The sequence below is a fragment of the Gallinula chloropus genome, assembly GCF_964237585.1.
Source record: "Gallinula chloropus genome assembly, chromosome: 1".
Taxonomy (NCBI): Eukaryota; Metazoa; Chordata; class Aves; order Gruiformes; family Rallidae; genus Gallinula; species Gallinula chloropus.
This window is the reverse complement of record NC_140085.1, coordinates 52,088,989-52,114,202: the sequence shown is the minus strand read 5'-3', so window position 1 is coordinate 52,114,202 and position 25,214 is coordinate 52,088,989. Positions and strand designations below refer to the sequence as shown.

The 25,214-nt window shown below is 43.9% G+C and overlaps 1 protein-coding gene across 1 annotated transcript in view; it reads left to right on the top strand.

The window, feature by feature from the left end:
* Nucleotides 1-1,748: 1,748 nt before the first annotated feature.
* The window catches only part of UTP20 (UTP20 small subunit processome component), a gene marked incomplete at its 5' end in the record, with an annotated part of 67,097 nt that continues 43,631 nt past the window's right edge, over nt 1,749-25,214 (top strand). Inside the window, 22 exons of the mRNA XM_084274703.1 lie at nt 1,749-1,793; nt 2,422-2,502; nt 3,353-3,419; nt 3,601-3,733; nt 4,217-4,405; nt 5,878-5,959; nt 7,020-7,157; nt 7,554-7,709; nt 9,360-9,506; nt 10,004-10,138; nt 11,453-11,530; nt 12,128-12,306; nt 14,237-14,392; nt 14,906-14,994; nt 17,421-17,526; nt 18,703-18,853; nt 19,281-19,343; nt 19,654-19,812; nt 20,798-20,874; nt 21,741-21,820; nt 22,468-22,711; nt 23,823-24,029. Coding sequence (XP_084130829.1) covers nt 1,749-1,793; nt 2,422-2,502; nt 3,353-3,419; nt 3,601-3,733; nt 4,217-4,405; nt 5,878-5,959; nt 7,020-7,157; nt 7,554-7,709; nt 9,360-9,506; nt 10,004-10,138; nt 11,453-11,530; nt 12,128-12,306; nt 14,237-14,392; nt 14,906-14,994; nt 17,421-17,526; nt 18,703-18,853; nt 19,281-19,343; nt 19,654-19,812; nt 20,798-20,874; nt 21,741-21,820; nt 22,468-22,711; nt 23,823-24,029 — 2,762 coding nt within the window. The remainder of the gene's footprint in view (nt 1,794-2,421; nt 2,503-3,352; nt 3,420-3,600; nt 3,734-4,216; nt 4,406-5,877; nt 5,960-7,019; nt 7,158-7,553; nt 7,710-9,359; nt 9,507-10,003; nt 10,139-11,452; nt 11,531-12,127; nt 12,307-14,236; nt 14,393-14,905; nt 14,995-17,420; nt 17,527-18,702; nt 18,854-19,280; nt 19,344-19,653; nt 19,813-20,797; nt 20,875-21,740; nt 21,821-22,467; nt 22,712-23,822; nt 24,030-25,214) is intronic.

The following is a 25,214-nucleotide window of genomic DNA, read 5'->3' as shown; positions in this document are numbered from 1 at the left end:
AGTTGTATCCCCAAGTGCTGTATTGATTGCTGACTGAAATGCAGTCCATCAATAATTCTTGTGGGCAGAAGCTCTCATGAACACCAGCAGCTTGCAGGGATAGCCTACCTCACTCTTCTGGGAAGATGACAGTTACAAATCTAAAGAAGCATTTGTAACATTTTAGAAACTTCCCATGTCTTACTTTTGCTGGTTGATTGTTCTACAAGCAGCAGAGGACACCTGAGCTCTTCTACCTATTGCTTTCCACCAGTGTCAGATTTTGTCCATTCCCTTGGATGATTTTGGAGCACATGCATCCCAGAAGTTCCACAACTCTACAAGATGCTATTCATAATGGAGTAAAGGTCTTGTGAACAGTTTTTCACAAGTTCACAGGATGTAGGAGCTTACTAGGTGAATTTCCTAACCACGTTTGGAGAGCTACTTGTGCTCTTAAAACAGCTGCATATTGGTGCCTAAGCTCTTTTTTCAATCTAGGCCTCTCCACATGCTTTTAGCTGCACTTTCCCATGGAGGTATTTGGGCTTGAAAACACTCAAGCCAAACTTTTTTAACACAAGTGCCTGAATTAGGCATTCTCTTCCCACTCAATGCAAATGCCAGAAGTCCTTTTCTATCCCAGCAGTAGAAAAGCATGCTTTGAAGCTAACAGCTGCCTCCCTATTTCTCTGACTTTGCAGGTGCTTGAGTGCACACGCTCCTCTGCCTGTCCAGATGGCTATCATGTCAATGGCTGATTGCTGGCCCACGGGCAGCTTTTCTGGATACACCTGGCAGCGTTTAAGCTGTTGGGCTGTCCAAAGTAGCAGGTCCCTACGTGCTTCCAACAGTGAACTTCAGCCATACTCAAATCCAACCTTGTGTCCTGCATTGTGATTAACCTGCAGACCTGGTTTTTGAGAGCAGCCTTGAGCTGCCTGTGACAGGACAGGCAAGCTAGGAAGGGACAAAACTCCCAAGCCTTGTAAGCTGTGTCCCAAAACGCTTGTGCAGCTCCAGGCCACTCACACAGCACCTGCCCAAGCCAAAGGCTTCACCCAGCTTCTGTTCACCTCCTGTCTCCCCAGGTGCCACGCTTTCTGTGTCCCACAACTGCAGTCACAGGCCCTGGTACTGCCATGAGCAATGTGGCGAACCTGAAGCAGTCCTTAATCACTTACTCTCCTACGAGAGCCTTTGGTTTGTGCGAACCTTGTCAGGGATGAGGCGTTTGGGGAGGGAGGGGAGACTGCGGTCCGGACAAAAGCCTGCACAAAACCTTGCACTGTAGTAGCTGGGCAGTGGTCACTTCAGGCCGAGACACCAACACTGTGCTGAGGGCTGGCACTCCCAGTGGCATGCTCCCACTGGCACCCGTTTCTCACTGGGATCCAGTTCTCTCCCTCAGGCACCGCGGGGGCCTCCCCCCGCTGCGGGAGCCGACACGGCGCGGCTACCCCAGAGCGCAGAGACGAGGGCGGCGGTGGGCCGCTCTGCCCGAAGTCCTCATGGGAACGCCACTCAGGAGGCAAGACGGGCACAGGCGCACAACAGTCCCCACCCCTCCCACTCCCTGACTTCGGCTCTAGCTCAGCACCGACCGCCCCCCGCGACCCCCGGCAGCCACCGCCTGCCCCTTCCGCCGGTGGGCCCGCCTCCTCCTCCCGACAGCCCGCGGCCGGCATGGCGGCGCCCGGAGCGTAGGGCAGCACGTGTAATATTGTTGGTGTCGGGCTGCGCTGTGCTGCGGCGTTCAGGCTGCCGCCATGAAGAGCAAGTCCACCGCCCACAAGACCGGGAACACATACCGGGTGAGCGCTCGTCCATCTTGTCCGTCCGCGTCCGGTCTCCGCGGCTGGACTCCAGGGGAAGGGCCGTCGGTTCTACGTTACATGGTAGCGCCCGGCTCCCGGGGCGGTGCTGATGGAGGAGATGTGAGGGCCGGTGGTGTGGCAGGCCCCTGGGGAGCCGCGCTGTGACGGGTCCCTGCAGCGTTGCGCGGGGCTCCTGGCAGAGGCATCCGTGCCGCCGTGCGGCTTCTCCCCCTCTCCCCTGCGCTCGGTGAGCCGAGGCACCGCCGGTGTCAGGCCGGAGGCACACCGCAGCCCTGCGGTAGAAAACCGGCGATTTGATTTACAAAAGCAAAAGGCCCAGTGAGGTATCGGCCGTGTCCTTGTGCCAGGAAAGGCAAAAGCTGGGCAGTGCCGTGAAATCTGGGTCGATGTCTCTCCGCCTTTTTCACCGCGTTGTGGAGACGTGGGGCTGCAAGCCCTGGCTGTGCTGTGAGGGGGGAGAGGGTCGGGCCTGCTCGCAGGCGTTTGAAGGGTTTTTTTTTGCCTTAGAACTAGTAGGACAGAGTGTTTAAGCGTTGATGGGTACTATCTGCAGCCTGACTGTTCTAGGAATAGTGCAAAAATCACGTGTCCTCTTGTTTTACAGTTTCTTACCTTTTCGGAGCGCTTAAGCAATGTTAATATTGATATCATCCACCGGATTGACAGAACTGGGAGCTACGCTGAGGTGAGGACAGCAGTTGCTGTCATTTTCTGAAATCACATCGCAAGTAGATGCATTCCCTGAAAGATTCCCTTCAGAAATTTATCCAGGAGGAAGTTGTAAATAAGATCCTGCAAGAATTGGCTTTCCTTGAGCCACATTTGTTCGTTCTGTGTTCCCCTTGGCTTGTTAACCTACTCTGCAATATTGCCATAGAGACTTTTTGATGGTGCTAACCTGATGGTTTCCACAGTGTTGGTGGGCCTAGGGGTGTTTCTGGGCATGGAAGATGCTACTGTGGCAGTCAGCAGTCCTAGGTCTGGACCTAAAAAGGCTTACAAGTGCTGAATAGTTGGAATACTCGCAGCATGTGTATGAAGCATGAGCCTTTGTGGTCACACATCGTGAAGAAGGGTCTTTTATACATATCCTATACGTAGCCCATCATTGTGATTATAATGCTTTGCAGGTTATTACCTCCTGGCCTGCTGGATTGTTCTTCTGAACTTCCCAGTCAGCAGCTGTGAGGATGTTGAAAGAAATCCCCAAGTGTTTGTGCTGGGTGGGCTATGGCTCAGCATCCTAAATAATTGCCAGTCAGCAGAGGTCTATAAAGCAATTATGTAAACAAGTCCTTCCATACCTAACCATTCTATGATGATTCGAAGTCCTGTCACCAGAAAATAGATGCAAATGTGTTTTGAGTATAGAAAGAAAAGTCTTATTTTCGGGGAAATTCTGTAGCATCTTTTGAAATAAAGTCATCAAAATTACGTTAAATGTTCTTTAAATACTTAAGGCACTTGATGGTTTTCTTCATTTGAACCTCTAATCTTTGGAGGCTACATTGATTATTTTACATTTGTTTCGACAGGAGGTTGAAACCTACTTTTCTGAAGGACTACGGAAATGGAGGGAACTGAACCTCACTCAGCATTTTGGTATGTTATTTTTATTCATGTCTCCTGCTTTCCTTAAACTGTTAAAATATGTTTCTTCTGCATCCAGAGCCTAAAGGGAGAATTCCTGTTGATGTTTTTGGACTGGGCTCTGGAGAGCTATCCTACATGTTTACCAGGAACTGGACTAGTTTTCAATGTTTCTCTTTTGTGCTTCAAACAGTGCAGTTCTACACTGAAGTCGTCAACAAATGCCAGTCCTTCAACCAGCTGGTCTATTACCAGAGTGCCATTGTGCAGAGCTTGAAGACACATATGAATGTCAAAGGCAGCCTTGCTTATCAGCCACTGTTAGAGTAAGTGTATAGTGACAAGGTTTAGTCTGAAGCTGTAATGGTACCACAAGTAAGCATGAGACCTTTTCTGAGTGTCCTTTATTGCACCTGAGGAAAACATAACAAGGAGATGCCCAAAGTGGTCATATTTCCCTGATAGAAATTTATTGGTCTAAATCTTTAAAAAAACCCTAACAAAAACTAGCAAATTAGCCTTAGTGCTTACTGAGTTAATTAATGTGCTTTGTTTGATGCTGGTCATTTATGTTGTCTTGTTACAATACGTTTCTTCTGCATCCAGAGCCTAATGGGAGATTTCAATGTTTGATTATTTTTTTCTTTTAATCTTAAGATTATTGCCATCTACAGCTGCCTAGTAGCTGATATTTAATTAAAAGCAAAAGTAAAGGTGATGCTGTCTGTTTAAAGAGGCTGTGCTACATTATGCAATGCTTAACTAGGTTTTTGAAATGCACTAACACTGGTGTATTTTCTGAAACACAGTCTAGTGGTGCAGCTGGCTCGAGATCTTCAGGCTGATTTCTATCCTCACTTTCATGACTTTTTCCTGGCCATCACAAAGTTACTGGATACACAAGACACAGAGCTGCTGGAATGGGCTTTTACCTCTCTTTCCTATCTCTACAAGTATTTGTGGAGATTGATGGTGAAGGACATACAGAATATGTACAGGTAAAAACTATGTTAAATGTCTCTCTTGGTCAGGAGTTATATAGATGCTGTAGAAATATAAATGCCACAGGAATACGTGGGTTAATGCTGCAATATATTCATTAGCATGCTCATCCTTGCTTTCTGAGCGAGTCTGAGCCTTGTTACCATATGCAGCTCCTTTGAGATCCTACTGTCCTTCGTGGACCACAGTATCGGAGGAGGGTTGTGTATTGGGTTGTAGATTTGGGCCCTCAGTCCCGTTTTCTACTGTGGGGATGGGAGAGGAAGCATCTGCCTCAGCTGGGTCAACAAAGACAGATACTGGTTTGTCAGAGTCGTCTTAGGAAACCAGTGACCAAGTCTAAATTCAACACAGGCCTCGAGTATGTCAGTTGTAGTTGTATCATTCCTGCCTTTCCCAGTTGCAGACACCTAGACTTATGGCACTGAATGGATTCCTTTGAGTCTTTAATTGTTCCTTTCACAGTATTTCTCCCTTTATGATTTTCCCTTCTTCCTGTCTGTTTAGTAGATGAGGTATGCAGAGTTTTGTATGCTTTGAAACTCCTTGCCACAGGATGCTGAGGGTGTGGAAGTTTGGCATGGGCTCAGAAGGAAAGGGGCCAAATTGAAGGGATTTACCAAATTTTTGGGAGCGGCTTCTGGCTTGGGGAGCCCCTGAGCTGCAGGTGGCAGAAGGCTGATTTTGTATGTGCTTGCCCTGTTTTTAAACCTTTCCCAGGCATCTGCTTCTGGCTGCTGCTGTAGACTCTCTACTGGGCTGGATGGTGAGGCCTGTCCCGATATGACTGATGATTCAGTTGTACATTGCTGTGGTAGCAGGGCTTTTCTTTTTGTCATAGCCAGTGGCTCCATTTTGCTTCCTCCTCATTTTAGTTTGGAGCAGATGGAGAGAAGGTGTTTCCTCCCCGACCCAGCAAAAGCTGTTGAGCATATTGAATAAACATCTGCTTGGCTATGAATCTAAGGCACCACTTCACCCTGCACTGCACATGTGCTGAGATACCTGCAGCTGCTACTGGTACTTACCAGAGAACTGCAAAAATTTATTACTCCTGTAATTTGTCTCTTTAGAAACTTTTCAGTGCATAGGAGAGTCTGTTGGATCAACTGAAATACCAGTCTGGCTTAACAGATCAACTTTGGTTTCACTTACTGCTGCTGAGTATATATATTGAAAATCTTGATGCTGCAGTTTAATCTCTCTGGATTCAGAGATTTGAGAGGTGCTTCTGAGCATGGCTTAATTTGCCTGGTATTGTCATTTGACCTTCCTTGCAAAACTCTGTTCTTTATCCAGGCTGAGTGGGAAGGAATCACAGTGAAGGAAGCATTTGCCCTCTCTAGGAGGACAGATTCTTAGTATTTGTAGAAAGTGGCAACACAAGCTAAACCCACGAGATTTAAAACTGATTGGTGGCAATTCTTGCATCGCCTTTAAGACAGTGGATTGTTTTGTGTCTTTGTAGCCTCTACAGCACTCTCCTGGCTCACCACAAACTTCACATCAGAAACTTTGCTGCCGAAAGTTTTGTCTTCCTAATGAGAAAGGTAAGTGAGGTAGTTTAGTTTGTAGTTTGACACAGTCTCCGTTCCGTGGTGGCTCTTGGATTCAGTGTGTTTTCTCCAAAGAAATGTTACCAAGGCCTGAACTGGCATTCAGCATGGCCCAAGTTGTCATTTTTAGTGAGTGTTTTACTGAGAGTGCCACGTACTTCATATCAACAGAGGCCTTAGCGCTCTCTGTTTTAAGAACAATTAAACAACACGTCTGTGGTTGGTTTTCCTAAGGGGATGAGGAATGGTAATCCTCCAAAGGGAAGCTTTAATTTGTGAATACACATTTGCTCACTGGCTTTTTCACTAAAGCTTATATGGAACTGAAATTCTTGTGACCTTTTTTGCAATCCTGAAAACCAGGGTATATAATGTTCCCAGGCGGGTCAGTCAGCAGCCTTTAATGGAGTAAAGAATGGGGGAGTGGTAGTTGTTGGCTTTTATTTTGTCAAAATACACAAAAGTTTGGATTGCTGAGCAAATTTGGGTATCCTCATTTTTGTCCTAAGTTGAGAGACCTTAATAAAGCACGTCTGTTAGGTTGTTTTCAGAAATTCCTGAACCTCAAGTCAAATCCTCAGAAATGGAGGGGTTTGAAGTTTGGGGACAGGAGTCTTTGCAGTGCTCCCAGGTGTGGTTATAGATTTGGATGACTGGATGTTGTGTTCAGCTGATACAAATCTCTTTTCACACCAGTGCAGCAAACCTCTGTGTTTCACCTGGGACCAGATTAATTGTGCATTTATGCACAAGTTTAATTCTAGAATCGTAATAATCAAACCCACATATTTCAGCTGCAGTGACCCAGCAGACCTGTGTACATCTTGGGGGGGGGGGGGAGGGGAAGTGGGAACAGCTGTAGTGGCTGAATAGCTGATCATTTTTCTCCTCTCAATTTCATTGTGTGGCTGCAGAAATAATGAGCTTGAACGGTTGTGAGGAGGCAGGACTGGGAGCGTAACGGGGTGCTGTGGAGCCATTTAGTTGCCTCTATCCATCTGGCAGCTCGGAATAGAAAATAACTTCTTTTTTTTTTTCTCCTTATGTTTTGTAGGTTTCTGATAAAAATGCCATCTTCAACTTAATGCTCTGTGACCTGGGGGAGCACCCTGAGAAGGTGGAAGGTGTAGGACAGCTGCTTTTTGAGATGTGCAAGGGTGTTCGAAACATGTTCCACTCTTGCGCAGAGACGGTAAAGACAAGGAGAGGTTGCTGGTTTCAGTGGTGCTGTAACGGAGCCTTAAGCAGCAGTGCTCAGTGAAACCACTGTCTTCTTCTCAGTGGAACCTTGGTGATAAGCCTGCTTGCTGTTCTTTACTTAGGAGGATCTGAAAGCCTTTTTCTAAGAAGGTTCTGAGATGGGAAAGTTGCTTTTATTATTTCCTGTGCAGTATTCCTCTATATTAAAATAGTACTGCTTGCTGATATTGCGGATTTTAAGTGGTAGATTATTTTTTTTCTCCCCCTATAGTCATTCTAGAAAGAATTGAGATCACTGGATTATATTAGCAGTATATTGCACTAGCTAACTTCAGGGTTGCTGGATGTATTTTCTAAGTATAAGGACATGATGTGCTCTTTTGCACAGGCTATGAAGTTAATTCTGTTAAAGCTGGGGCCTATTACTGAAGAAGAAACTGAACTACCGTGGGCAACTGTAGGAGAAGCCTTTAAACAGATGATCAGATCAGCTGTACTCCATATCCACAAGGAGCATTTTGGCATTGTCTTCAAATGCCTAGAGGTACATTGCTTTTTTATTATTATTTATTTGTTGTTATTCATGAGTGACTGAGGAAAAAAAAAACTGTGTACTTATCAAGTATTTTTGCTTTATTGGACCAGAATTGTTTTGGATAATTTTGGGTTTGTTTTTTTTTCTTTGGAAATATTAAATATGAAGTCATGTGCATGTGAAAAATCTCACCCTGCTTTTTTAAGTTCAGAGTGACCCTGGTGACTGTGCTGAGAGTGGGAAAGGAGCCACTGTGTCCGAGACTTAGACCTCAATCCCATGGTTTGCTAAGGAGTCTTTATAGAATCTACCTTTGCAGGCATCACAGAACCCTTGCCAGTGTGGGCATGGGTATTTTGTATTGTAGGGCTGTTTCGTATTGTTGAATTGAGTATACTGGTGGTTCCAAAACCACTTTGTGATAGTAAAGGGAATGCTTTTTGCCCTGCAGTTCTCTTTGTAGCTGAACCTGGAGAGACAAGTTTAATCCTCGGAGTAAAGTGTTGGAAATCATCAAGTGTTTTCAGTCCAGGTGTGCCTGTGTTGCATCTTGAGGTTTAAGGGAGCTGAGTGCCATGGGCTATGCTGTCTTAGTTTAATGTGGGGATAATGAGCAAGGGCCCAGCAAGAGTGGTGGTTCTTTTTTTAACTTTACCTGACTGACATTTAGATGTTTTCTTGCTAATGTTTGGGATTTGCTAAGAGGGATTGAAACCTCTGACAGCTGATGATGTAGTCTGTGTCAGTTGTGCTTCTCAGAGGGGTGAAATTGGAAGCTGGAGGAAATGTTAGAACTGAACTTCAGGATAATCCCTCCAGCATGGATAAATGGTCCTGTTGGCTCCTCCTTGGAATTCACTCCCTGTGACTATGAAGTTTCATCGAAAACTTCATCTTGTTCCTCCTACCTCACCCAGTATGGTATCTGATACTGCCTGACTGTTGTCAGCTACACAATTGTTGCTGTACGTTTTGTATCCTTGGGATCTGAGTCACTCAGCATCTGTAGTTGTGATGAAGTCTTGGAAATTGGTGACATAATTACCTTTAGTTTTAATGAGGCTTCTTGTTTGTTTTTTTTTTTTTTACCCTCAGGAACTAGTGGGTGCAGGGGGGTATCTTTCTCAGAGGGAAATATTCACATAGTCTATGATAGATCTCTAAATTGGGTTCAATTTATAGGATCAAGGATGAGAGTTTATCCTCTGGAGAGAAAGGGACACAAATGGGTGTGATCCAGAGCAGCTCCATTACCTGTATGATGTAGATGATATGAATAACCTCTCAGCAGCTGCATTGCATAATGATGCATAAGTGTAAAAGTGCTTAAGTTTTGATAATTTCAGTGGGAACAGGGTGATTCCATACTGTTTTGGATCTGGAAGGAAGTATTTTTTTCCCTCTTCCTCTTTTCTATTTTATGTGTCATGTGTTGTCCTTTCAGGAGACCCTTCCTCATCTTAGGAGGTGTTTATGTTTCTGTCTGACTTGCAGAAATACTCTGTGATTTCCAGTAAGGTTTAGATTGTTTAACATGAATGAGTCACCAATAGTTTGTTGGGCACATACGATGTTGATTCTTTAGAATGCTTTTCAAAGCAGTAAGTGAAGGGTTTGTTTGTTCCTTTGAAACGTTTTGCTTTCCTTTTGTTTAAACAGGAGTCACTCTTAGACTTGCAGAGGAAAGTAACTAAGGCCAACTGCGCTATGGCTTCAGAGCAGATGGAAAGGATTCTGCAAGCTTACCTGATCCTAGTGGGACATGCAAATGGATCCAAAATCTCAGTGCCTGAAGATGTCTGTCAGGTAGGTCAGACCATTGCTTTGGCTGATGTGCCAGAGGAGTTGTCAATGGAATATGGAAGAGGTTTGGTCAGCCGAAGCACTTGTACACACTTCTGATGCATCGTTGAGCTTGGGATTTGAGTTAAGAGAGACATTAATTTTGAGTATTGCTTCCCCTCCAATCCCGTGAGAATTTGCCTCCATACTGTGATGCTGATGTAGTCCTTTAAAGGAGCAAGGGGTAAAGTGAACTGCTGCTTCTAGAGAACAGTTCCTGCTGCTGTAGAGGAGACCTAGCTCCCCCCCACACCTATCAATGGTAGAACAGTTCTACAGGATTTACATCTGTTTCGCCCTGTTGTGTTGAAATGTAAGTTTAGAGCCTTCAGACCTCAAGATTTCTGTGGGCTGAAGCTGGAACACCATGCCCGCCTGCTCCTGAGGGACTGTCCAGGTCAATCACACCAGACAACCACTATCTTCATAGACGACTATTAATTCTCTTGCTTTCATTTCAGATTTTAATAAAAATGTTACAAACACCAGATCTGTCATCATCTTGCTGCAAGACCCTGCTGAACACCATTTCTGCATTCCTGCTGGCAGAGAATGTTTTCTTGCCTGATTCTTTGATCAAGGAAGCTGTTGAGAAGGTAACAAGGACTGACACTTGCAGCAGAAATTCCAGAGTTCCCTAGAACAGGCTGGTTTCAGGACATTCCACTTCAGGCTGGGAAATATGCTATAATGTTCCCTTTAGCCTTCTTGCACAGATAAGGTAGAGCTGCCTGATGCATTAAATAATGTCTGCTAAGGTAATGGGACTCTATCAATCTGGTCTTACACAGATTGTCAGTGTAGCAGTGCTGCTGTGGGAGACATCTTTGCAATGAAAACCAGGTTCTGATTCAAACACCTCTAACCTCTGTAGAAAAAGGAGGGGGAACAGAGAAGGGACGTGTTCTGCCTTGGGTTATAAAACAGGTCAGTGCCTTGCAGTTGGTGAAAAAAGTACATAGCTTAGCCTCATGAAGGAGGTTCAGGCAAGTGCAGTTTGCTTTAGAAAGCTCAGGGGTAGGCATTTTTCAGTGCTGGTGTTGCACCTGAAGTAGACAGGATTAGCTGCTCACATTCCTACCAAACACAGGGTTGCAGGGATCAGTAGGAGGTACTACTTTGGAGTCTGATCATTCAGATTTCCTGTTACAGTACATAATTTTGCATTTTATGGTGCAGAGCATAGTTGTACTGTATATATAAAACATTTTAGATAAAATATGTCACGTGATTTACAATGGGAAAACCAGGATGTTGCAGTTGATAAGAGAGATTTCAGATTTCATCTGCTCTTCAGTGTTGGCTCATGTTGAGGAAATATTAGTTCTGCCTGTGGCATGAGTCCAGTTTTGCTCAGGAGACATAGTCCTTTGAACATCTGAGGATATTTGTGTGGGCTTCTATTAAACTGGAGGAGGCTTAAAGATGCCCTCCTCTTCTGGAGGGTCTGAGAAAGGGAGACCTGGGCAGGTATTTCTGTGTTGCACATTTTGGAGCACTGATCCTGGGTGTTTCAAAGGACTGTTTCTACCTTGGGTCCTTCAGAACCAGGGAGATTGTCTCTGCCCATGAGGCCGTAAAATTTCCACAACCTGTGACACAGGAGAAGTGCTGACTTTGCATGGAGCCGGGTTCAATCCATCAGGATTTGTTAAAAAGGGTTATGTCAGCAAGGCTTGTCAAAAAGGACTCTGCTTTTCTGTACCTGAACTGTCACTGGGAATGGTATTGCTGTGTGTGCTGAACTAACAAGCCTTGCTGGCCGTGAACAGGGAGCCAGGCTGGGTCTTTGAGAGTTCAAAGCACATTTGATTCATAAATGGGGAAAAAATGTCCCATGACTAATAGAGAGTTGACTCTAAAATGTCTCGTTAATGCACCCTTGTCAACCCTTCATTTGCATCTTGCAGGTATTTGCAAGTGGATTTGAACGGCATTTACTTTTGGACTTCTCTGAAGCAATGTTCACAATGAAGCAATTTGAGAAGGTAGGTGGAAGCTTTTGTGGATTTTGTTTATTTTTGTTGCCAAAGGGAGTAACCTGCCTTGTATGCTGAAGTGTTTCTTGTGTATTGACATCATATTTGTTCAAACTTCTGCTGTGATCTCATAAGAACTTTGTAATGATACTCTGGGTTGGGGAAGGTGACAGGTAGCTGTGCTCACAGAAAGAAGCTTGTCTGTTGGGAATTAAAGGGGTGGGTCTGTAAGGGATGAGATGAAGAGTGGAGTTCTGGAGAAATTAAGTGGAAATGACGAATAAGAGATGATAGGTCAGGCCCGGAACTGGTGATGGAGTGGGAGGTGAAAGTAAAGTCAGGGATTTGGAATGTCCTGTTGAGATTAGATTTATGTCAGAGTGACTATTTTACGGGAAGTCTCTGTGCCTGCTGGGGTAAGATGTCTGTGCACTGGTGACTTGGGTCACCAAGACTTAAGTCCAGTGCTTTGCTGGCTCAACTGTGTTTGGATTTCTGTGTCTGGTGTCACATTGTTTATTTTTTGTGGATTTGATCATGGTTAGAGAGACATACCAATCCATGACTTTTTAATTTTCTGTTTTCTCTCTTTTTTTTCTCTTCCAGCATTTTCTTCCATGCTTTCTGCAGTACATTGAGCGCTGCTTCCCTGGCACAGATGCCCTTGCAAAGGATGAGGCGATGGCAATTCTCGCTAAACTTATTCTGGTGAAAGCAGAGCCTCCTACCATTGGCTCAATGGCATTTGAAAAGTATCCCCTGATTTTCACTGAGTCACCTGTCAGGTGAGATGCCTCGAGTTTAGTTAGATGTGTCTGCATGGCTGCAGGCAGTGCAGAGGTACATAAAAGTTGCCCCCCAGTATTCACCGGAGTTGTGTAAATGGCAGCGTTGCTGGCACATACAGATACAAACCAAGTGATGCAGTAGGATCCCGTTTCTCTTTCTGAGATTACTTGAGAAGAGATACTGCTCTAGAAAGGTTTTCACTGATACAAAAAGACTAGTGAGTGTTGTAGTAGGTGTGTGATGGGGATTTGTTACACCGTGATGTGTGGTGCATCCTAGGGCAGTTAGTCTTCACAGTGAATGCTGCAGTCCAGGCTCTCCTCATTACTAACATCCTGCCTGTGCCCCATCTTTCTTCCTTACATGGATACATCTTGTCCAGGAGCTTTCTTGGCAGCAGTACTGTATTCTTGCTGTGGAGCATAGCTGAGTACCAAGGGGCATGTGATTAATCCAGGTACAGCCCTGTGCTGGTACAGCCTGACTGCTTCTAGTTGCAAAGTATTGTTTGCAGTGAAGTGGTTGCTTTCGCCTGGAGCCTCCCTGAAAGATTTGGGTTAACCACTGTCAAACACAGGGTAACCATTACAGATCTACTGACAACAATTGTTCTAGTCACTCTAGCTCAGATAATTCAAAACTTTCACCTGCAGAGTTGTGTTGCCATTTTAGGTAAGGTTGTATCTTTCCTAAAAGCAGTGCACTCTGTAAGGTTTTCCTCTTTTTCTTTAATAGAGCTCAGGTATTGGGATTTAGGGGGCAGAAATTTGAGGAAAAATTAAATTTGGTTTTCTTTTGTTTTCTTTGTCTGTTGATCTCTCTGGATTTTCAGTGGAATGGAGTACATAATTGACAGGACCTTGGTCCTACTTGGGACTTTCTCGTGCTCCTGCGATGTCAGCGGTAGAAATTAGGGCTGGGAGACATCTCAAGAGCTGCATATCTCCTACCTAGGATGGAATTAGCGTAATTAGCAAGTCCTGAAGCAGTCCTGAAAGATGTCTGAAAAAGTTGTTTTTAAATACTGCCATTCTGGTGATCCCCAAACTGCCCTTGGTGGTCCATGCCAGTACTTTGCTGTCATTAGGGTTACACAGGAGTTTGGTTTGCTTTCCCCCCCCCCCCCCCCCCCCCAGTTCTCAGTGTATGAACTAAGGTACCTTTACTTCTGTTTAAATCCGTTGCTGCTTATCTTATCTGCAGGGAACATAAAGACCAGATTACTTTTTACTCTTTGCATCCAGCTTTTACAAATAACAGACTCTGATCATCAGAAACATCTGAAATCTTCTTTCTCTGGACCAGCAACCATCATTTCTTGAGGTTTATGTAATAGATTTTGTTTCTTAAACCTCTAATCATTCTTGACACTGTCTTTTTGTATTTCTTAGAAGGTTGCATAGGCTGCATCCACCCTTCAACTGTGGTCCTGCAGGCACTGTTTGGAATGGAAAGATTGCTGGCCATGGGGTGTGAAGTACTCCTGGCCATACATTCTAGTATGGTGTCAACCATTTCTGCCTGCAGATAAGCTTGTTGATTTAGGCTCAGTTTGTGATTACTTTCAAGTCCCCAATCTTTCACTGGTTGGTTTATTAACAATAATCACAGGGACACCTCCCATGTGCTCCCAGCTTGTAGGTCCTAGTTGTGAGGGTGTTAAACTGACACCTAGTAGCTTTCCTTCTAGAAATATTAGTTAAACTTGAAATTAACACCTGACATTCCTGTGGGCCATGTTTTGTGCTCCTCAGCATGACTAGATGATATTTTGTGATGTGGAGGACAAAACAAAAAAAAACTCCTTATGTATTCCAAGTCCTTTTTGCTACAAGTAGCAAACACAGTTTTCAATATCATGAATGGAAAAGGCACAAGCTCTTATATGCTGTGATGGGTTACTAAAAAGTTTGGTTTTCTTTTTAGCTCTAATACAAGGCAACAAACAAGTAAGAGAGAAGGAGGAAAGGCAGAAGTACCAGTGTTGGACCATGTGCTGTCTTTAATCCACTTCCCAGAGAAGGAGGACATCACTGACCTGTCACAGCCCTGGGTTGCTTTGGTTGTACTGCCACATATTAGGTAAGGGGTATTCTAAGGTCATGTATTTCTGTAGGATTGTCTCTCTCTGCCAGAAATCATTTTACTAAAGGAAGGACAATAATTACTAACCCTGGGTTAGAAGGCTAAAAAATGCTGTGTGGAAATAACCATGAGTCAGCAGCAAAGTCAGGAATAGAATATTGGTGTATTGATCGCCTTTCCCCTAAATTTAGTACTGTAGTACGTAGAGATGTCCTTGACGTGTCACTTTCTGTGTTTTAAGCACTGTCCTCTATAGATAGTGTTTTGTTTTGGGGTGTTTTTTCAATAAATACAATGTTCTTGTATGGAAGAAGTAGTTGGAAAGAAGGTGTAGTAAATGTTACGGCTGAAGTTGTGAATTGGAAATAGCAAAAACGTTTGCCTGCTGCTTTTAAAATAGGGGTGAGCCATTAGTAAGTTAAAATGAGGTAGATGTGAAAGAAAACTTTTACATGTGCATAGGTGTCAGTGTAACACGGAGGTAAAAGTCTTCCCGTTTATTTTGGACAGACCAATGAATAAAGAAAACATTCTGCCCTGTGTAACAAGTTTTACAGACTCTCTCTTCACAGCCATTGACAAAGGAAGCCTCTGCAAAGGTTAGTCCTGGCTTTTTCCTGTTGATTTGCTTTTTGTTGATATATAAAAAAATGTAGACGTTTTTCTGATGGCAGAAAGCATGAAAATAGCAGTAGCATTGTACCCAAGCTCAAGTAAAACTAGAAGAGCAAAACTTGTGAGGAAACGACCTCCAGGAAACTAATCTGCATTTGCTGCTCATAATAATATTGGGATAGCAGATGTTCTGCAAAGTGGAGGAGAACAGAAATAATTGGGAAGGAAAAAAAGTGAGAAAAAAGAGGATAGAAATCAATCTAAACCAGATCCAGGCTGAAGCAGTCAAGTGAAGGAGAGACTTTTGACTCATAAGCTCTAATTAGCCTATTTCAAACCTATAGTGCAAAGTTTGGGGCAATACTGTTATTTAGGTCAGAGATGGTACCAATTCTAAAAAGCTGCGTTTTTCCTTTCAGCATGGGTTGTTGCTGGTTGTCTTCCAGCCAGCCAGAAAAAAACATGCTTAACTTAGCTTTCTCAGAGGGTTTGCAAGTATTTGAGCTTGTACCAAAGTATAAGCACGTACTGAGATGCCCCAGCTTCATTGTTCATTGTTCCTATGTTTGAAAGGGCTTGTCTAGTCTGTCCTTTTCCCTTTATTACCCTTTATTGACATTCTTGGGTGTCTTCACCTAATAGCTCTTGTTTTTTCTTCTCTAGCCTTTCTCAAGCATGGTCCTTCTTGATTCAGTTCTTTCTTCTATCCCATTTGCAGGGTTTGCTCGCTGTCACCATTATTCTAATGCCACTGTACTCCCTCTAAAAAAGAAATAGCCAGACTTTCTTTTCTCAGGTCTCATGTTTGGTGGCAGTAGTAGCAGTTCTGCTCCAGCTCTGTGTGTGCAAGAGGCATGTTGCTGTTTTTCCTCTGCCCATTAAAGAAAACAAATGCAATCTCAGACCTACATGCCGCCACCTATTGCCCCATCCTACACTTCCTTGCTTGCTTTTTCTTCACCCTCCTGCCAAACTAGGGTTGGTTCCTGGATGCTTTGTTCTGTTATTCTTGCCAGTTCCATGGTCTTGATGATTCCTTCACCTAGTGCTAGGTGACACTTAGCAGTGTCCTCTTGCTAGCTGTGCAAGGCACACCCCAGCCCTGTGCTCCCTGTTTGACCTGCGAGACCTCTGTAGCTGGAGGCAAAGTGCAAGTCCCAGAAATAGGTGTTTTTCTGCAGCTGCTGAGGAGTACAGGGAACCTGGCTTGTGAACTGGGACAGAGCAACAGCACGTTACCCCTGGCAGCTGTATGCCCCAAACTGCCTGTGTGGAAGTGCTTACCCCATCGATCATACAGGTGTGTCTGTAGTCAAGGTGGGAGCTGCTGTACTTGTCCAGCACGAATGTACTGCTGCCAAGTGGTATGCAGATTACAGTTTGGCAACCTGTGCCCTGATGCTACAGATGCAGATAGCTTCATCCTGCCATTCCTTCCGGTTTCTTCTCTCTTTGAGGAGCTCCTTGCAGAGGTTAATGGTGAGCAGGATTTGGCACACTCCTGGGGAATTGAGCAACTTAGAATAGAGGGACTCTTTCAAAGGAATAAACAGGAAATGAATGCTCACTTCCCCTTGTTTTCCATGACAACTGGCAGCTGGAAGAAAATTACATCCTTTAAAAACATTTTTCAGTTTGCCTGGTTAAGGCATAGTGTTTCTTCTGCTTGGGAAGAAACAAAGGACAGGGAAATTAATTTTTATTGAATTAATTATTAAATTAATTAAAACCTGCTTGCTAACTTAGGAGTGGCAGGGGAAAGGAATTGCCCTTCCCCTTTGTTGCTGGAAAGGACTTTGTTTCTCCAGTGCTTCTGGGAAACCCTCCATCTGCAAAAGAGACTGAGAGGTTTAGGAAAGAGACATGACTGATGTAAAAAAATTGAGCAAACCACCTTCCAATCAGTAACAAATATTCAATCTTCAAGCGCATGGGACAACTTTGAAGATCTCATGGAGTAGTGCATTGCCAGAGTGCCAAAGTATCTGTGTGCCTGTGTGGTAGCATCAGGATATATTTTTTGCTTCTGTTTTGCTGCAGTCATATCAATTCGAGCCGTGCTCCTGAGTGCTGTTTGCAGCATAGAGCTGTCTGGGACTCCTGCAACAGTGCTCTGTTCCAGATGTCTCTTCTCTCGTTATGTGGGTGTGATGGCAACAGATGCAAACTGGGAGCTGCTCATAGCTTTCAGTGCTGGCTCTCTGGAGTAGGCACTTACTTTGACAGCCCAGGGAGAGTTTCTTTTATGGGTTATGATAATGGTTAGAAAATACATGTGCTAGCTCTGGGATCCATATGATACTCCATTTCTGTCGCTCTGGCCATTTCAGGATGGGCAAGCACCATGCAAACACAAGTCACTGAGACCTGAGTAAATACACAGGCTGTTCTTGTTCTCTCTCTGCTCCAGGAAGCCTGTTTGTGGCCTGCCAAGCTGTAAGTACTCTTCTTAGTTTGGCGGAGTCTTATGAAATACTGCGTTTGTTACCTGTGGAGCGTGTCAAGAGCTTGGTGACGTAAGTAAACTCTGCATGTTCTGTGATCCTTCATGATTCTTCTTGGTACTGCAAAGAGTTGACTTTGCCTTTATGTAAGGGCTTGTAAAATTCCTCTTTGTGTGTTGCCTGTACTGTTGTGGTGGTGCACTGCTTCAGTATTCTGGTTATGTAAGGCAGCACTGTTGTAGGCACTGTTTTTTTGGAGAACCAGGTCAATGCTGTGCCTGTTCAGTGGCATTTTCTCTGCAAACTGAAGCATTCTTAGGCTGCTGCAGGGTAGTGTGTTAAAAATGTTGTTTTAGTTCTGTCTAGGAGCATTATGCTTGGTAACTCGTACGTTATAATGATAAAAGAGACAGGGACAGTGCATTCTGAATTGGGTCAAAAGCCTGAACTTCTGCTGCCTGGCAGTGTTGAGATTCCACTGTATCCTTATGTGCCCATGTGTGCTTGCTCCACAATGGCAGCTTTTGCCTGCTCCATTTTAGTTATTTTTAACATCTACTTAAAATTATCACATGTAGCTGGGTGGCTGGAGTGATCGAGGGAGACTGTTGATCTTTCTCCAGAAAATCCTGCTGAACTTGTCATCTCCCATCAATGCTGGGATGAAACATCTCCGTATCTTTGGCATCTGGATCTTCAAAACATCCTGTTTGGTTAGGAAATGGTGCCCGTGTCTGAGGCATGATGGAGACAAAACATCTTGCCCAAATCAAGGAGCAAGCTCCAGTCTAGTGGGCTTTGTCCAGCTTGGGCTGGGGGTATGAATCTGGCTTCATGCAAGGGATATTGAGTAGCAGAAGGAGGATTCCTTGTGGGCAGATGGGATTCCTGGTGTCTCCTTCTTTTTTGTTGAAGCTGATGGCTGACCAGACACTTGGGAAATAGTGGTAGCCTTTGTCTGACCTATGCAGATTTGTTTTCTGCAGCTGTGTGTGAGTGCAGCCTGCTAGTCCCAGCTTGACAGGCCTGGAGGAATTTCATGTCTCTTGGGCTGTCATAGGTAAATGGGCTCTGAGGCTGCAAAGGAGTGTGCTGGCAAAGTCCAGACTTCACCAGCCTGCTGGTGCCACAAGAGTCTGAAATCACGTGGAATTTTCTCTGACTGTTGTTGTCACTACTGCCTTATTTTCAAATACCTGCATTGCTGCAGTGCTCTTGGTATGCTAATAAAACACTCCATGATTTTAGGACATTCCCTGCAGACCCCTCTGCATTGCTGTTGGCTGATCTCTATTACACGAGGTTGTCATTGTGTGGCTGCAAGGAACCCCTTTCCCAAGGAAACCTGATGGACTTGTTTGAGAAGTTGCATCCCAATATTTCCACCAGTGTTTCCAAGGTAATCTGCTTTTTTAAGCACATGCAAGGTAATTTGTATTTTAACAATGTATTTTTCTTAAACTGAGTTAAGTGTCAAAGGCTGACAGGAGAAACATGCGACTGTGTAAAGCGATTAATTCCATAGTGTCCCTTTAGGACTGTGTCCACCTCTCAGAGGTTGCCGTAGGGCATGAGTTAACAGAGGTTAACTTTTAGCCCTGAGAGCCTTGCCTCTTCCTGGAGGTGAATCAAGAGCAGGAGCCTAATGTCTTCATTCTGAATCACCTGCTAGACCACAAGAGCTCATCTGTTTCTCAACTCCGGGAGAGACCTAGTGAAATCAGCCTCCTGTGCAAAACATTAACCTCTGTGTAGGTGTATGCATGTCTCTGTGTATAGCCTGAGTTCTCCTGCACGCCTCTGACCTGTGTTTCCACTTTGGATAGGTCCGACTATTGACTGTCCGAATTCTAAACCATTTTGAGAATCCACCTTCTACACAGGTTGAGGTAGGGCTAAAACTTTTCATTTAACATTTCAAAAACATCTGTGTTTGCTGTTGGGTGTGAACTGTTTACTGTTTTCTGTTTCACAGAAACAAAGCATGTGTCTGGCAGAGGCTGTCCTTTGCTTTTGTGCTTTCACATTAGTTTCACGGCTTTGTATCCCTGCCTCCTGCTATTTTCAAATTTCCACGTTTGGTTCCCTAAGTGGTGGAAGCCTGAGGAAGCCCTTTGACTTTGTTCTGTCCTCCAGAGTGGCTGGCACTCTGTGTAGTGTAGTTCACTCTAACAAAATGCATGTCACTTGGTTGTTCAGGGTGAAGGCACAGGGGAACTCCAGCCAGTATTTGCCATATTGCTCCAAGCAGAACTTGTGCCGGCAACAGTGAATGATTACAGAGAGAAGCTCCTCCACTTGAGGAAACTAAGATGTGATATAGTGCAGTCTGCCATTCCAAGCGGATCTTTGCAGGAGGTAAGTAGTTGGTGTCAAAAAGCCATTGTCACTTTCCTGTATTCCAAGAGAATGCTCTTATTCCATCGCATAGATTGCAGACTTTTTAATGAGAGCTCATCAAAAAATCAGTTATCTGCCAGAATAGGTTTTAGAAAACGTACTTGTTAGTAGGGATCACAGCTCCCATTGTCCTTGGGACTATTGTGTTCTCTTGGGTATTTAGTAGAACAACAGTGGTATCTAGAGAAACGGCCCACTGTCAGATTATTCTTTTTGTTTGGTTGTTTTTTTGTTGCTATTGTGGAAAGGAAGGCAAGTGATTACTGGGGTGATTGATGACCTTGCCATATCCTCAGCATGGCTGAGTGTTGGCCATTGGAGAGCCTAGCTTCTGGATCTGCTGCAGGGTGAAAATGTTGTATGTCTGTGACTGTCGGGTGCACTGCCGCTGAGCTAAAGGAGGCCTCATATTCCAGATGGGGCTTTGGCAGGAAGGGGTTTTTAAATAATTTTTCTGGCTGTTGCTGTATCTATATAAACTTTTTTTTTATTTTTTTACCTTGACTTGTAACCTCCTGTGAGGAAGGGCTGTAGGTCAGCCCTGTATGTAGGTCAGCAAGGAGCAAGTCCAGAGGACATGCAATGACAACTCCTCAGGGAACACTTCATTCTTTCTGATGAACCCGATGCTGCTGTGGCAGCCCCAGAGTTCAAGAGTGAGGCAGGCAGTCCAGGTCATTTGCTGTGCTGAACTGGTTTTTGCACATTCATGACAGATAGGTGTGGCAACTAGATCTCAGTACAGCTTTTACGGCAAATGGGCTCTGAGTTTCCTCATGCAGCTATGAGACAAGTGTTGATTATGTGTATGACTTCATTATTTGTAGTATTTCTGAGAAATTTGGTCAGAGTTTCTTCTTTGAGAGGAAGAAAGATTAAAGGAGTGTAGTTGGTCGTTATGTTTTTTAACATCTCATCAAGATGGTGTTGTATGTCATTCTAGGTACCTCTTCGGTATTTACTAGGAATGCTCTATATTAACTTCAGCCCTCTCTGGGACCCTGTAATTGAACTCATAACGTGAGTATATGTGGTTAGGTGCTGCAGTCTGTGGAACGTTCTTTCCATTGTTGTGTGAACAAAAGCTGGGGTAAAAATGTCCAATTTGGAGAGATCAGTGCATGACAACCCCCATGTGAAATCTTCTGAAATCACTGTGATCTCTCAAATAAATCGCAGCCTGTGTAGACTCCTACTTTTTAACTTCATAGTAAGAAAAAGCAGAAACTAAAGGGAACTTTCAAAAAATGTAGTCAAAGCATCAGAGTTTTGAGTCAAAAGTAGCAGGATTTGATTAGTGTTCTGCAAATGCTTAAAGAAGCAAGAAGATCCTCTCAGTTTCCCTGGTTCTGACTTTTCTGCCCTTAGTGGAAAAACTAAATCCTATTGAAGAGTAGGGAAGACTTATCATGGTTACAGCTGAGCTAAATACAGAAATCAGTGTCTGCTTTCCACATGACTTTATCTTCCTTTTCTCCCCATCTGTTGTATGATTAAAAAGGATGGGATTTTCCCCATCAAACTAGTGAACTAATTAAAAAATATTAAACTGGCTCTTCAAAAGTTATATCCATGCTGATTATTTCTTTGGTTCCACATGATGTTACTGTACAGAAGTCACTAGAAAGCTTGAGAACATTAATTCTCAATTTGAGTTCATTTGAAGTCATGAGATACAACCAGATTATTTTAATAACAGTTGACATTTGGGATCCATGAGTAAAGACAAGGAAGTGCTACAGCTGTGTTGTTGAGATGTCCTGTCTTTGGACACCCACATTAAAGCCGTGATCAAAGTCTCTGATTGTGGTGATAACTTATCTAGTGGTGCATGCCTTTTTCTCTTTTTTTTATTTTTAATTTCATGCTGTCTTATGCTTTGTTAGTTCTCATGCAAGGGAAATGGAGAATAAACAGTTCTGGAAGGTCTTATATGAACATTTGGAGAGAGCTGCTGCCTATGCTGGTAAGTCACAGCTCCCAAATGTTATGGCAGTAACCCAGCTGATTGTGTATGACATGACAGTGTTTTTGTGTGCCCCAAATATAAGTGTGATGGGGAATTCAGAACAGGGCTCTTGGCTACCAGTGTCATGTCCCTGGGCAGGAGTGGAGCGGCTTTGGAGAAGACTGTCTTCTCCTTGTCCTGCATACCAAGAAGAAGCTAGCAAAGGCACCTGCATTACAGGAGGGAGTTGCAGGTTGTGGGGAGCCATGCAGCAGCTTTGTCCCTACTTTTAAGGCTGTGTCTGTCCAGCTGAACATCTTTCAGCTCCAGAGGTTCAGCGGTATTCCTGCAAGCAGCGTCTTTCCTGGGTGTGCTCTTTGAGGTTTACCTATGGGTGTGTAGAGTCTGATTTCACGATAGAGCCATGAGCACACAGCCATTTATGGATGGACTTCTTTGTTACTCAAGAAAATTGAGCTTAATTGAGGCACATCAGTGCTGTAAGGCATCCTAGAATACTTTCTAAGCAAACATGGGTCATTCAGGTCAGTGTTAAATGTAGTTGTCTAAACAAGTATATGTATTACTTTCATAATGGGGGATTGATACTGTGCTAATGGCAGTTATGAAGTAACCTGAAGAGATTTTCTTCATCTGTTCTATAGAAATGGAGCTGCAAAATGAACTAGATGAAGAAGAAGAAAGCATTACTGAAACAGAAAGCGAGAAGATGCCAGAAAGAGGGGTGGGGACTGTCTTTTTGGAGCACTTGAGGACTAGAACAGACTGCAGTGACCGGCTGGACCACACAAATTTCCGTTTTCTGCTGTGGAAAGCACTGGATAAGTTTCCAGATAGAGTGGAGCCTAGGTCAAGGGAACTTTCCCCACTTCTTTTGAGATTTATTAGGTAAGTAAGATTCATCTTGCAGTTGAAAGGACACGTTGCTTTCAGTGTCTCACTGAGCTTTAAGACTGTGGCTATCTCATTACAGACTTCATTTCCTAAATGCATGACCGGTGAGATGACTGTTTCCAGTTAAGATAACCTTTTGATTGAAATGTGTGATATTTCTAACAGAATCCACCAGAAGCAGGCTGAAATGAAGCTACCAGTACATTTCTGCTGCTCAGTTTTGCATTTATTGCTTTTCCACTGTCACAGCCTCGTTACTCCATTGGGGAATGAATTCAGTGGAAATAAAGTTCCCTTTTTGAAAAAAATGAAAATGCATTTTAATTCAGAGTCACAGGAGACCAAACTATTTTCACCCAAGATGGGGAAAATACTAGTTTTGTTAGAACCTAATTCAGTTTTCCACCTCTGAAGGGAGATGAGTAGTGTGCTTGCATGTGCGTACATCAGATAGTATGATGCATGATCTCAAGGCCAGGGAAGGTTTCTGATATTCCTTTTCTAGGATTAGAAAACCAGTGTTTTGCTCACCTTCCTGGAAAAATTGAGCCAAATGGGTAGGTTAGTTTCCTCTCTCTCACACTGCCATATTCGCTTTTCACCTTCTCAATTGAGCACAAACAGTCCCTTGTGTCTCCCACATAGCCTCTTTACAGATCTCTGGTAATTCACAGAATCACAGAAGTGTAGGGGTTGGAAGGGACCTCCAGAGATCATCAGGTCCAACCCCCCTGCCAAAGCAGGTTCCCTAGGACAGGTCACACAGGGAGGCGTCCAGACAGGTCTTGAATATCTCCAGAGAAGGAGACTCCACAACCTGTTCTAGTGCTCTGTCACCCTTACTGTGAAAATCTTCTTGCCTTCACCAGGTGCTGCCAGTCTCTTTTAGTGTATTTGATCGCTTTGCAACTTGTAGACAAAAGCACATACTTGCTGAAATGCACTTCTTTGGGAATTTATGACCATATAAGTGTCCCAAAACACAGCACCATTAATAATGAGCATGGTGGATTGTGGAGTTTCTAGTTGTTCTTGCCCTGAGACGCTGAAACACGCTATGCTTCTTAATTCCTTCCTCCTCTGTTGTTGTTTTTTTATCACATAGAAATGAATACTACCCAGCAGATTCATTAGTCGCTCCATCTCAGGATCTTAGAAAGAAAACTAGTGGTACAGTAGCAGCAAAAGAGATACCTGGTGAAGAGGCAAATGATGTTGTTATGGAGGAGGAGGAGGAGGAAGAAGAAAAGGAAGAAGTGGAACCAATTGCCGTAGGACTACCAAAAAGGAAAACAAGAAGAGCTGCTGCTAAGTAAGTGGTTTTAATTTTCTCTCACTAGTGCTTTCATGGAAAGACTCATTCAGCAGCTCATGTTGAGATGGGAAAAAAATACATATATGTTCCTTTATCTTCTTCTGCTTGCAGTTAATAATTTTTCAGTGGGTGATAATTACTTTAGAGCCGGAAACTCTGCCTGGACAGTACTAAGCACCTGAAGACCCTGCCCAGGCTTTATCTCATTACATGCTGACAGTCTGTGGTTTGTCTTTCAGTTTGTCAGCAGAAATTATGGTATTCTGAAGTTTTTGGAGGCCATTGTACCTGCATTCCCCTGCCTTCTCTGTGTGTATGTTTGGTCTTTTAAAAGATGGGTGTTGCCAAACACTTTGAAGAGTTAGAGTACTCATTTAGGTATTTTAATATTGGGATTCTGCCATTGCCTGCATGTTATAAATCTAGGTCCTGGTGATCTTAAGGACAAAGATTTTTATTTGGTGGTGTTTTAGACTGAAGCAATGTGGTGGTGTAAAGTCATTGTTTGCAGTGCTAAATGAATGGAGAAAGTGATTCTTTGTATGAATTCTCTGCAGTTTCTCTAATCAGAGTCTTCTTACTCTGATGACCAGTATCAAATGTCCATTAAAATACATCACAAAGATTTGTATTTTGCCACTTTTTCTGCAAAGGATGGCCTTTGTAATGACAGAACATCAAAATGTCACCTTACACGTTGGGAAGTAACAAGTATTTGATGTGTAACTTGAATGGTCACTTAATCCCAGGTGTCTCCTAGGTGTTTCATTTTGTTCCCATGTTCTGGCTGCTGCCTGTAAATTAGCAGCAATTAAAATACAGTGCCAGTCCAAGACTTACCTTTGTTTAACTTCGATCTCAAAATGTCTCTTTACTGAAGTGGAAACATTAGCTCCTGGTAGCAATAGCAAAGGCACGAAAGGTTTCCCAGAAGCATGTTAATGAGTTCTGGAGCGACCGTCCCTTGTCTTCGCCCTGGACGCAGTCATGCCTGTGCCACGGCAGGAGAGCTCTCATGGGGCTGCGCCCTGCAAGGTCTGGCTGAGGCAGCAGGAGGACCCATGTCTGCTCAAGCTTGGCATGAGGTTGCCAGAAGGCATCGTACTTGTCCTTTGGCTGAGCTCTGCTGTGGAGGAGGGCCACCCAGCCAAGTGTCTGGAGAGTTTAATGTAAACTACCAAG